Source organism: Stegodyphus dumicola, chromosome X1 (genome assembly GCF_044657685.1).
Source record: "Stegodyphus dumicola isolate Sdum_Otavi_A_Nest chromosome X1, ASM4465768v1".
Classification (NCBI taxonomy): domain Eukaryota; kingdom Metazoa; phylum Arthropoda; class Arachnida; order Araneae; family Eresidae; genus Stegodyphus; species Stegodyphus dumicola.
This window is the reverse complement of record NC_140780.1, coordinates 244,996,029-245,008,500: the sequence shown is the minus strand read 5'-3', so window position 1 is coordinate 245,008,500 and position 12,472 is coordinate 244,996,029. Positions and strand designations below refer to the sequence as shown.

Sequence of the window (12,472 nt, the reverse complement as noted above, 5' to 3'; positions counted from 1 at the left end):
TTCATTTGAAGGGTTCAGGGGAAAAACGTATAGTGGATCGCATTCACATGTGTACCCACTTCTGAGTGTTTTGCAGAATGTAGTAATTTTTTACTTCTGCTGTAGGAACTTCTACATGTACACATTCTCTGAAAATAAACAAAATGATATCTGATAATGATTTCTGATATAATAATTGTATGTGCGTAGTAGTTAAAAAAAGTAGGTCCCCGTAAAGAATCACATTAAAATATTGGCAAGATAAAGCTTTACAATAGAATACAGCATTTCAAAAATTCCATCATAACAATTTTTCACTTGATTGCTGAAATTTACGATTCGTATGAACAATAAGGTAGAAACACCGATGGTCAGTTAAGTAACGTATACTGCCTGCGACATGAAATGTAACAATGGATTCCTGAAATCTTTTCTGCAAATATAGTCTCATGTCTAAAGGGCACAAATAACTACGTTAATTAAATTCGCTAGAAATGGCTGAGTTCCTTAATAACTTAGCACTATCTCTGTAATTTCATATAACTTAGGTAGAAATTTGAATAATAATAATTAAATTATTCATTTACGCAAGAAAAATTTTCACACTTACCTTTCGCTTAAAAAACTTTGGTTTTTGGCATGTGTTTGTCTGAAAAAGCACTATTAGTTTTATTAGTACTGTTATTAATTTTGTTTAATGTAATAAGAAAAGTCTAAAGAAAGTGAAGTTTTGCTGAAAAAATAAGGTTACAAGTCTATTTAGCATTAAGGTAAATGGCTATCTCGCTAAATTTGCAAGATATCGTCAAGCTGGCGATGGTTTTAGCGACTACTATTTGTCGAGTAATTGCAAAAGTCGCCAAACTTGGCGGCATTTTTTGTCCGGTCACTGTATAACTGTAATTGATCCCTATAGATAACTGTAACCGGCTCTTGTATGCAACTTTAACCGTGTATTCCTTCTAGTAATTTCGAGGAATGGAAGGTACTGAAAATTTCTCGGCGGCCGGGAGAAAACTGTATATGAACGGAGGAAGCATCAGTTTTTAGTTTAGAGTGAACTTCGGAGTACTGAGAGATTTCCGTGCCAGCTTCGCTCTTTCGATGCCTTCGCATTATGCTTGTTTTATGTTCTTAGTAGTTTGAAGGGGTAACTACTGTTTGTGTTCGGTCATACTGAGAAGAGCTGTACGTGTACTTATGTGGAAAGTTCCAGAACTGTAAAGTGTTTTATTTGGGGGGATGATTATTCCTATCAAGTTATCATGGGTTCTGTGTGTATTAAATCCGTTACGAACCTGTTCGGACACAACAATGCATTACACAAAAACCATATGTACAGATCCTGCGTGAGAAGAATAATATATATTTCAATTTTCGTGGTAAAGTTGTCCTTATTTGATATGTTAATTCCACTCCTCAAAGGTAGAACTTATTTAGCATTTAGAATAACAAGACCTTTTGAAGGGGGGGATGTTAGTTCTAAAGAACCAGTAACTGTTATGAAACTGGTTGGTTTTATTATCTCATGTGTATCTTTGGAAAAGAGAAATAACCAAGTTAACCTACCTATTACCAAATATTCTCCTTCGAACTGATTGACGTCGAATGAGCTTAATTTTTGTAACTACGCCCTCACCCTTACATATGAGATGACAGTCGAGAGAACAAGATGTACAATATACTCTTAGCCATGAAATGTTTGAGTGCATTAAGTTTATTTCTCTAAAGAATTAATTTCACAAAACGCGACTTCTTAAAATAAAAGCTATGAAAATTAACCACTGCGAATCCATGTTATTACTTAAGAGTAGACGTTTTAAGAAAATATCTTTATTTTATTCTGCTTTTCGGACAATGTAATACGTTGTTTGAATACAGTATAATAATATTTTCAGGAATTCGCAAAGGAAATTTAATTCTGGTGTGGGAGGGGCAGGAATTTGCCGGGCAAAGCCGAGCTAAGAGTTTCAAATGGACCCGTCAGCGAATTAAAAAAAATAAAATAAAAAAAAAAAAAAAAAAAAAACCACCATCGATAACAACTTCTCAAACGGTAATTTTCTTTGCATGCTACAAGAATTTTTTTAGAAAAAGGGGAAAGAAGGAAAGGAATCAAAATAGAAAATTATTTTTAAAACTGGTTGATTGCTTGCGTTTTGAATATTTGTGTTTTAAATTAACTAAAGCAGAAATAATTTTACGTCTAATCTGGCACATTCACTGAATCGCAAAAATGCCTGTCCACCTTAAATAATACAAAATACTAAATGCAGTAAAAATAGAATAAAATATTATCCCAAAAATTCTATTTGTATTTTGATGTTAGATTCAAAAATAAAAAGAAATTGACAAAAAATAAAAAGAACTAAACTAAAAGATAAAAATTCTTCGGCCATTGTCCAAAATGCAAATTTTAAGATTATATTATCTCATCCTATTGACAACTCTAAAAATTTAGTAGTTATTTAGCCAAGCCATTTATTTAAGGTAACTTCAAATTTAAATCTAGAAAATTGTTCCCCTCCGTCAGTTTAACGATGGCGAAAACTCGAGAGCTTTGTTCAAGTAAAAAATAAATCATCGTTTAAGTAAGAGATAAATCCTCATGAAAATTTAAGGAGATAATAATTTATCGCATAGATGTAAATTTCCAGGTTCCATGTTTAACAACGCAAAGTGGTGTGTTGGAAAGATATCAGCAAACAAACTTTAAAAATAATTGGGAGACTAAAATTACTGAATCGTTGGTGAGAAAAGTAAATTCCTGCTAAACCATCTATAGAAATTCTTTCTGAAGTCTCTGTTTTTTCTGTTAAAAATTTAAGCATAGAAACAATGCGTCGAATACTACAAAGTGATGGCTATACGGGAGAAGTTGTCAATAATCAAACTACTGGGGGAAAAGAGACTGGATTTTGCAGAAACGTGTTTTAATAGAAATCAAAATATCTGGAATGTTGCCTTTTTCAGTGGCAAATCAGAATTTGCGTTGTATAAGTTGTTGCGAAGTATAAGCATGAGGAAAACAGTTTGGCGAAAGCTCAGATATAGTTTGATCTACACAATCTTTCGGAAGAACGAGCTTTGTCAGGTACGAAAATGGTTCGGTTAAACTTTGAGGATGTATACCAGCAAATCAGCTAACATTATGAATTAATAAGGGATCAGCATGGATCTATAAATATATATATGTACATATGTATATTTAAAAAAATAAAGAGTTCCAATAAGTTAAGGACAACCTAGTTTTTCTGCAGAGTAAGGCTTCAAAAACACACTCTAAATATGAGATTATGACTCTTGTTTAACATTCATAACATATAGAAACTCCTGTTCGGTCTCTAGATTTGAAACACATTGAATACTTATGAGGAGAGTTGAGAAAGTCTTCAAATAAATTCCTATAAAAACAAATCAGCTAAAACTGCACCTTCAAACAAAATGGAATAAAATTGGCAACGATTTGAACCCCAAGCTGATGATCAAATTTGTGCCTTATAGTCTTAAATTAATCAACATACGAGGGTTAATACTACAAAATATTAATGATTAAAATGGTTAAATTTTTATTTAATTTCAAAAATTGGTGGTTAATTTTTTTTTTATTTTTTTTTATTTTTTTTTTTTATTTATTTTCTACGACAAGGCGGTGAACATTTATGTGTGGATAGTTTAGCTGTTGGTTTTGTTCACAGCTATAATTTTCTTCTATTTTGAATTAGTTAATTTTTTCATATAATACTATTAAGGTACAAATAAATAATTTCAGATTAGGTGTCCCTTTTTAATTTTACTACATTTAGGATTTTAAATCGGTTAAAGTTGCAAGATTTGTAAAGTGGCAAAATACTTTTGTAATTCATTGTATACCTATTGTATTATAAGGTATTTTCCTCCAGGATTTGGCGCCACCAGGATTTGGCGATTGGGTCCCCTAATCGCGAGTAGCCCTCTAAAAGGGATAAAGTATTTTCTCCCCCTTTCTGCATGCCTTCGTGGTATAACGGTAGCACACTTGGCGCGTGTTCGAGAGGTCCATGTTCGAGCCCCGGCTAGGGCATTGCACATTTTTCATGTTTCCTGCTTCAAAATAACCTGATGACCCTACCGTATATTATTGTAACAAATCAAATATATGATAATTTCATAAATGCAATATTCGCAGACCTTTACTGCAGTTACAGATACTGCCAGTGTGTGATATAAGAAGCTAAAATTACTACTGCATATTTTTAATTGTTCAAAACATTCATCTAGCGGTGTCTACACAGTATTCAAGAGCTTAAAAACTGCTAACTTTAAAATTCATGTACAGGTGTTGGTGGGTATTACCTTCGATATTTGTCGAAGGCAATACCCACCAACATGGGTATTGCCAGAGACCTTCGATGTCTCTGGCGAATTTGAACTGAAATTTTGAATCCTAATGCTCCCTTTATATCTTTATTAAATGTATTTGATGTTTCAAGTTTGTTCTTATAATCTGAGTATATTCTGTACTGTGATTAGTGCTTTTAATCTTTCAGTAGATTCCGAAAGAATAATTTGAGGAATAAGCCTTCTTCTTTAAATCTGAAGTTACCTGCTGATAGGATTTATTCTGCTAATAACACTATGTCAAGTTGTCAAAGAACAAAATATAAACTCTTGCTTTACTATATTTATTTTGTGTTCCTTACTGTATTTTTTTACTAAAATAGTCGTGATTCATGATTTCATATAGAGAGTCAGAAATTTCCCTTTGTTTATATTATGAGTCAAATTCCTTCAATTTTATTTTTCCATAAGCTATCTGACGTCTTGAAAGTATTTGAAAGCATTCATCAAAGGAACTGCCCGATGCTACGATAAAGAAGCGAATTATCGGGAGACTCTTGTACTTTGAACATTAAGCATATTTTACCTTTTATCACTTGCATTAGTTTCAGTTTATGATATTAGGTAATAGGAACTTAATGACAGTGGTTGCTGAAATCGCATTAGATTTTTAATTATACACTCATAAGTATAGAGCCATTTTTAATCGATAAATATAGGATGGGCCATTTTTTAATCGATAAAAGAATTTTTCCCATTTAATTTTTATTTATTTATTGCCCCTTTTCGGGTTTTTTTTTTTTTTTTTTTTTTTTTTTTTTTTTTTTTTAGGTTGAAGGATCAGTCATGAATTTTAGAATAATGACTGAATTTGATGTGGCATAGATTTGAGTTTAGGAGAGTTTACTGTTTTCTTCTCAAAACCTAATGAATTCTAACAGAACCGCTATTTTTGTATGCAGTTTTGTACCTTGAATCATTAAAACGTATTGTATTCTGGAACAGTGATCGAAGATGCACGACAAAGGAATTTAAATCACGTTATCCATATTATTCTATTTAAATTTAAAAAAAAAATTATGTATCATAATACTATTGTATGCAAAATACTAATTTAAAGAATATGAATTATTTTAATCTAAATTCAAGGGGGCCTCGTTTTATATTTTTACGAAGTATTATTATTGTGGATTATAAAACTACGTATAATAGGTTTATAAAGCTACATGTAACTGTACTGTACAACATGTTGAGCAGTTATTAATTTAAAGCATAATTATAATTTATTTTTACACAAATTGTAATTGCCTGATTTTTAAAAACAAGAATTGTTTCTCTAATATAAATTATTAAATATATTATATTTATATAAATTATTCATTTAAGGTAGGAAGTTTTTTTTTATTTAAACTTGAGTTTTATGCTTTTTATTAACGAAATACTGCATATCACAATCGTCGTTTATGCGCCTTTTGAGGGACTATTAAAAAAGAATGAAATTTCAGTTTAATATATGGCTATACTTAATCTATAGAATTATAATGCTGCTGTTGTTATCCTCCTGCTGTTATATAAATTTAATTTTATCATTCACAGTAGTTTGCTTTAAATGACATCTATATTTTTAAGCAGCTACACTATTTCATTTTTTTAAACTTAAGAATTTAAAGTGCATAAAATTTAACAGGAAAATGACAACAGCTATACCTTTTTCATTTTTAAATAGCACTTTTTTGTATCAGGAAAAGATTTTAATATCTCTGCAGATTTTAGTTTTTCTTAAAGGAAAAAAAGTCCCAAGTGCCGTTGACACGCCATTTGCCTATTAACCTCCTGCAGAATAATACGAATATAATTAATACCTTCAAAATTTTAAATTTTTCTCACGGGTTTTCTGAAAAAAAATTTTTTCTATATATGTGATTACAATACTTTGTATCTTGAAAAGAAAGTAAGAGTAATTCTTCATCTCCTTCTTCATCCCAGCTACTGAAGATGTTCATCCGGAAATCTGTTTTTAGTCAGTTTTTAACTGCACATAGTTATGACGTCATTAGATTTTCATTACAGTTTATATATACCTCAATAATGCCTATTTAAAGTCCTGTTAAAGACATTGGAGTCTCCAAATCGTACAAGCCCATGGCAACTTTATATCTTAAAGTTGCCATGGGCTTGTACAATTTGGAGATTGTGGTATTGGGGAGGAGGGAGGGAACAATTTATATATATATATATATATATATATATATATATATATATATATATTCAAAAGTCACTCAGTTGGGAATGGATATTACAGTGATTCACGGAACGCAAATTGTTGCAGTTTTGTTACCTCATCGCTTTGTTCGTTTCCTTGTGCTGTTCTGTAAAATTGTCAGCGGTCATCCCTACCGTTCCGTGCAGTTATAGCAAGGTTTTGGCCAAGTTACAACATTTTGATTTTTTGACTGTAACTAGACGTATCATGTTCTCATTCCATCAGCATTTTTAAAGAGTAAAATAAGTGAAGTAACCTTTAATTTTTCTTGATGTCATCATCCTGATCGCCTTCAAAGACTAGGTCTTTTGAAGTTATGCTACGAAAGAAGACATCAATTTTGCCAAAGTAAAAAGCGCATTTCGTCTGATATCCCCTCATTGTTATAGATAAATTTTTAAACCAGTCTTCAAAAGATTCATCTAGAATGCCTTTGAGCTCTTCGCTTATTACATGCCATGAGATTTCATAACGCAATTTAAATTTATGCAAGGATCCAGTTGTTAAACAAGCGTATTTTACATTTAGTTTTATTGCTATTTCTTTTCCATTCTCCATTAGTTTAGAACCTATGCACTGGAAAAATTCACTCTGTGTTGAATGAAAAACTTCAGCCGTATGTCCTCAATCATGAACAAATCTTCACTTTCGAAACGCAGATCTTCCGCGAGTTCCGCCATTTTATTCTATTTTTCTACTCAAACAATCGTTTTCAGTGTTGGTACAACTATACTCAAAGATTTGGGCAATTCGACTTCTGTCAGTCCTGTATTCTTGGCTTTTATTTATTTATTTATTTAAATTTCAGTTTAATCTTTGAGAGTCCTTTATTTTGTGTAAAGAGCTACTAACAGTCGATTTAAATCATGTCCACTAACATTAGAATGAAGCTTCATAGTGTGTGTGTGTGTGTGTGTTTGAAGCTGTGTCAAAATTGAGATAGAACTTGGATATGAATACATGATACTTCAGTACATGAGTAGGGATTGAACCGCATTCAAACAGCGGAACTGCCTTGCATGTAAGCAACCATTCATATAATTCCATATGGAATCACCTCACTTTGTAGGGGCTCATTTAGAAATCCCAGAATTAGTATCCTTACAAGAAGAAACATAAAAAATAGTAATAATCATAATAAATTAAAGCAATAGACGTTTTGCCCTGCATAGCTTAATTGATACTGAAAATCCTGGTACTTAAAAAACAAAAGAGGTTGGTGCAGTATGGATGTGAAGAGCACGTCAATTTGGAATAAAAATCCGTCGTCCTGAGGAGGTGAGATAGCATACGCTCTTAGGAAAGTGTCATTTTCAAGAATTTACATAATTGAATTTCTCGCATAGTTGACAGCAGAGCAGCTGCACGCTTTATTGAATAAATTTGCATTAATAGGATTAAGATATTCTAGTAACTCCCCAGTCTTATGATCGTTATAGGCATATAACCCTTCTGCACTTCCCCTTAAGATTATATTTTTAGCCGTTCTGTGCATGTTAAGTGAATATTAATTGTTGTTTTCACATCTCTGTATTTCATCTTAAGTTTAACAAATAGAACTCGTACCTTAAAAGTGTCTTTTCTATCAAATTTCTTACATTATCAGCTAAGAAATAAAGTATTTTAACTTTTAATAAATATTATTTAAGCGATCTCTTTACTTTAAGTCGGGACTGAATTTAAAACTTTTTCCATTTTAGAGTTCAGCAGATTACTGTTTAAGAAGATGCTCGATTTTAGGAATTGTTCTCAGTATGTGTTTTGTGCTTTGAACATGTATATAAACCATTACTGAACAATTTTGAGAAAGTGATTAAAAAACATACAGAAAATTTTCGTGAAGTAAACAATGACTGATTTTATTCAACTGAAATATTATATATCCCTTTGATCGAATTAATAGGTTCGGTTCATGACAATTAAAATGATAAACATTACAATAAAAACGAAAAGAATTTTTTCACTTGATATTTTTAGTTGCATATAGCAATCTTAAAGGACTTACATCCATTTTCAGCTGCAGCATAATATATTTAAAGCTAAAATTACCCAGCGGCCTTTGAGAGCTGTTTCTGCTTCAGTAATAAAAAAAGTAAGTAATAAAGTCTTCTTATTAAATATACTTAACTTGTATTGCATTTTCAAACTAAAGTATATTTATTTTCAAATTAAATACTACTCATTCATCTAACTGAGAAATAAGAAATTTACTTTAATTTTCAGATAAGAAGCTTTCCTATTTGCTCGCTTGCAAGTATTAGCATGCATAAACTTAAGCCTATTGATGAACAAGAGGAGGAACACATTTAAGTGTAGGTAAAAATTAATTTAATTTCCCTTAATTTTATAATGATAATTCAATAAAGCAGACAATAACTGGCAAAAATGCCTGATAATTTTGAAAAGTACCCCTAGCAGTAGCAAGTACACAGGTGACCTTTCCCACTATTAGTAATTCAAGTAATCTTGTTGCATCAGCTTGATGAGATCTCGATGACCAAAAGTGCTGTAATTTTCTGGCTAAATTTCATTAGAAACAATCAAAATGGACAGCAGAAGACACGCAGTTTTCACATCACGCAGGAAATGTGTCGCTATTTCAAAACTAAAATCTAGATTTTCATCAAGACTTAAAATAGTTGAATTAGCTTACTGCCACCTTTCGAAAGTAATTAACTTTTAAGGAGGAATTCAGAAAATTCAGCATTTTCGAAAAAGATTACAGAAATCTCTGCTTGCTCAGGAGAGTTTAATCTTCCACACCTTCGTAATTTTCCCTCTCCTTTTATTCACTTTAAGTTAATTAGAGCAAGGGCGCGCAATTTGAATTAAAGTGTGTTCTTTAGCAGTGAAAAAACAATGGGCATGGATTAGTACTTTTGCACATTCATTTGCAGATATTGTCACTTTTTTTTAAAATGATTGTAGCAGGTTAAACTCAATATGAGTAGCAATACTTATTAGTAGCAATACTTAGAGTTGTAAAGTAGATTAGCTATCAAACTAATGTCTAGTATAAGTTAAAAGCACTGATTATGTTTCATGGCATATCCATGTAGCAATGCATCTACCATTCAAAGCCAAACGCCAAACCATATATTTCATGAACATCTTTCAAAAATTGAGGGAAAGAAATAGTATGATTAAAAATTTTCTGTAAGCATGTGTTCCCCCCCCCCCGTCTTTACTTAGTTCGCCAAATCGATACCAGTAAAACTGCTCCAGGATACTACAAAGTAACATTTGGCAAGAGCTGTTTGTAGACACTCAAGTTTAAATACTTTATGATTCTCCGTCTTGTTTTTACTTCATTTGATTGCAAAATTTGATTTGAGAAATTTGAATTCAGTAGGACATTTGTTACGTTTCCATTGACTTCTGGCAAAAAGCTGCTCTAAGGGTTTTTATGGTTCCTTTCGCTATGTAACAAGAAATTTGAGCAATTTTCTCGTAGGACATTCTCTACGAAAACATTTCTTCATTTAATCAGATAACACTCGAGCCTCCTGTAGTGTTTGATTAAACAAACAGTCTTCTACTCCTTAAAAGTTTGCGTTTTTTGAGCTGAAGTTAATACAGTTTTCCATTCTGCAATCGTACTTAAGGAATCTTGTTAAATAATGTCTCTGCTTAATATTTGCTTGGAAATTGAGGTGTGGGATCTATTATTAAGGGGAAAGGCGTTCTTATCTATTGTGTAAAGTCTTTACGCTCATCTGGAGATTATATCGTAGACATTCACGTGTGTTAAAATGGTTTCTTATGCGCAATATTTTCTTTCAATTTCAAAGAGAGTTTGATTTACTCAGCCTACGAGAGTTGATAAGAAAATTAAAGTGCTTATAGTCGTTGAGGGTTTGGTTGTTGGAGAATGAGCTGACTGTATGGAGGTTTCGTGTTTTTCTCTACCGGTAACGTGAAAACAAACCACTTTTCCTTAAGAACACCATCTCCCCGAAAGTATTCCAAGTAAGCCAGTTGCGAGCTCTGCAATTAATAGCAAAGTGAATGGCACTAAAACAGTGCATATGTTAGTATTTGCAAACTCGCTCATTTCTTTGACACTGTGTTTATCCTAAGTGATCCGAAGTTGTGACACACATTTTCAGATTTTTGCATTTCTTCAATGATTTATTAGCGTCAGTTTCATCACTTTTAAGCACTTTAAACCACTTCTCAGGAGCATGAGAGAAATAACAGCTTTTCTTGGGTTTCGGTTAGGTTTCGAATTTTGTCCTTTGATTACTATCGGAGTACGTATATCCTAGACGTTAAATTATCAATCAACGAACTGAGCTCCTGTAGCTGTCGTTTTTGATAAAAAAAATAATAATAAAGTATACAGCGGCGTAGATACACATCGCTTTCCTTGTTTGCCTAAATAAAAATAACATTACATGTCTTTGTTACCCAAAAGCTTTTATAAATTTATAAAGCTCTGAGGAAAGAGGAAAAACTCGATTCGCAGTAACTTAATTCCAATCTTCCCAATTTCTGGAAGTTAATACAAGCAAAAGTAGGAAAGGCTACATATTGATCGACTTATCGTTAAATTAGTGCATATGTTCTATTCCAAAGTTTGCAATAATAGTTAACTTTAAAACCAAAAAAAAAAAAAAAAAAAAAAAAAAAAAAAAAAAAACCTTTTAAGATGACTACTTAACTGCACTGTACGTTCTTAAACTTCGAAAGTAGTTCTAATTTAAAATGAGTCTTAAGTTTCCTTCTCACAGCAGCTAAGCAAAATCTCTATATCCTGTCTTAAGCTGAACGGCAATATAAATAGGCTATTGCTGGAGCAATAAATGGCATGCAATTAAAATAATCGATTAAAAAATTATGCTTTTTACTTTTTCGGTTTTTGTTTAATAATTTATATGATCTCACGTTTCCCCCTATTATGTTTAGAGAGTGAAAATCGAAAACTTGATGTGACGGGAAATTAAGAAACCTAACTAATGAGAAAAATAAAAGTACGACCCAACGTTAAAATAAAAACAGGTTTTATTTTTCTGCTCCGTCCTTGTAATGTGTTTAACACAATCATAGATCATTGGGTAAACACATGCATGTTTTAATTGATCAATAACAGTGTTAATTTTTCTTGTGATTGCTCTTATTGGATGTAATCAATATATCGGAGAAATAGCTTCACAATAGCGTTGTGTAGCGCATTACCATTAGATCGTTGGCTAATGAAAGTGACACTTCGTCTCAGTTGATTTGATTTAAAAATCATTTTAAAGGAAAATATATCTCTCGTCTTCTAAAGAGGACCTGGTGAGAACTGAAATCTCACTGGCCAGGGACCTCTACCGCTAGAGAACAAGCTGACTGCTACTGATGCACTAATTTAACGATAAGTCGATCGAAGAATCTCCATCACAGAAATAATTAAGGAGCTTAAGTATTCATAGTATGGAAATATTAAAGACTGTCTCAGATTAGGAAGGCAAGCACCAGTAGTTTCTCTTTTCTTTGATGTCTGGACATAAAGAATGTAGATTAGTTACAGACACACAACTTCTGCTGCAATGTGAAAAGGATGAAGAAAACATTTTTAAAGTCTATAACAACCGGTGTTAAAACATGAGTGCATAATTTCACTTCAATCAAAACGAATAAGGATCGGGATATTCTAACTCACCACCAGCGAAAGCTGTAATATTTTCACATGGGAAAATTATGGCTGCTTTCTTTTGGGACACATAAGTAATTCTTACCACGATTTTTTACATAGAACTAAAAATTATCATTGCTGAGTATTTATCATTTAAGTATTTTTAAGAAAGAAAGAAAAGCTAGCGACGCTTTCCACGAAGAATTGTCTTGGAATTAGATTATCTTCTTCAGTACAATGCGTGCTCTTGAAAAAAATAAACTTCTTTATCAATGAAAACGATACAGTGG

At 32.0% G+C, this 12,472-nt stretch overlaps 1 protein-coding gene across 1 annotated transcript in view; it reads left to right on the top strand.

The window, feature by feature from the left end:
* LOC118205250 (uncharacterized) overlaps positions 1 to 12,472 on the top strand; it is a 118,399-nt gene that overhangs the window by 70,844 nt on the left and 35,083 nt on the right. Inside the window, exons 22-23 of the mRNA XM_085807374.1 lie at positions 8,580 to 8,654; positions 8,786 to 8,874. Coding sequence (XP_085663500.1) covers positions 8,580 to 8,654; positions 8,786 to 8,872 — 162 coding nt within the window. The 3' untranslated portion in view covers positions 8,873 to 8,874. The remainder of the gene's footprint in view (positions 1 to 8,579; positions 8,655 to 8,785; positions 8,875 to 12,472) is intronic.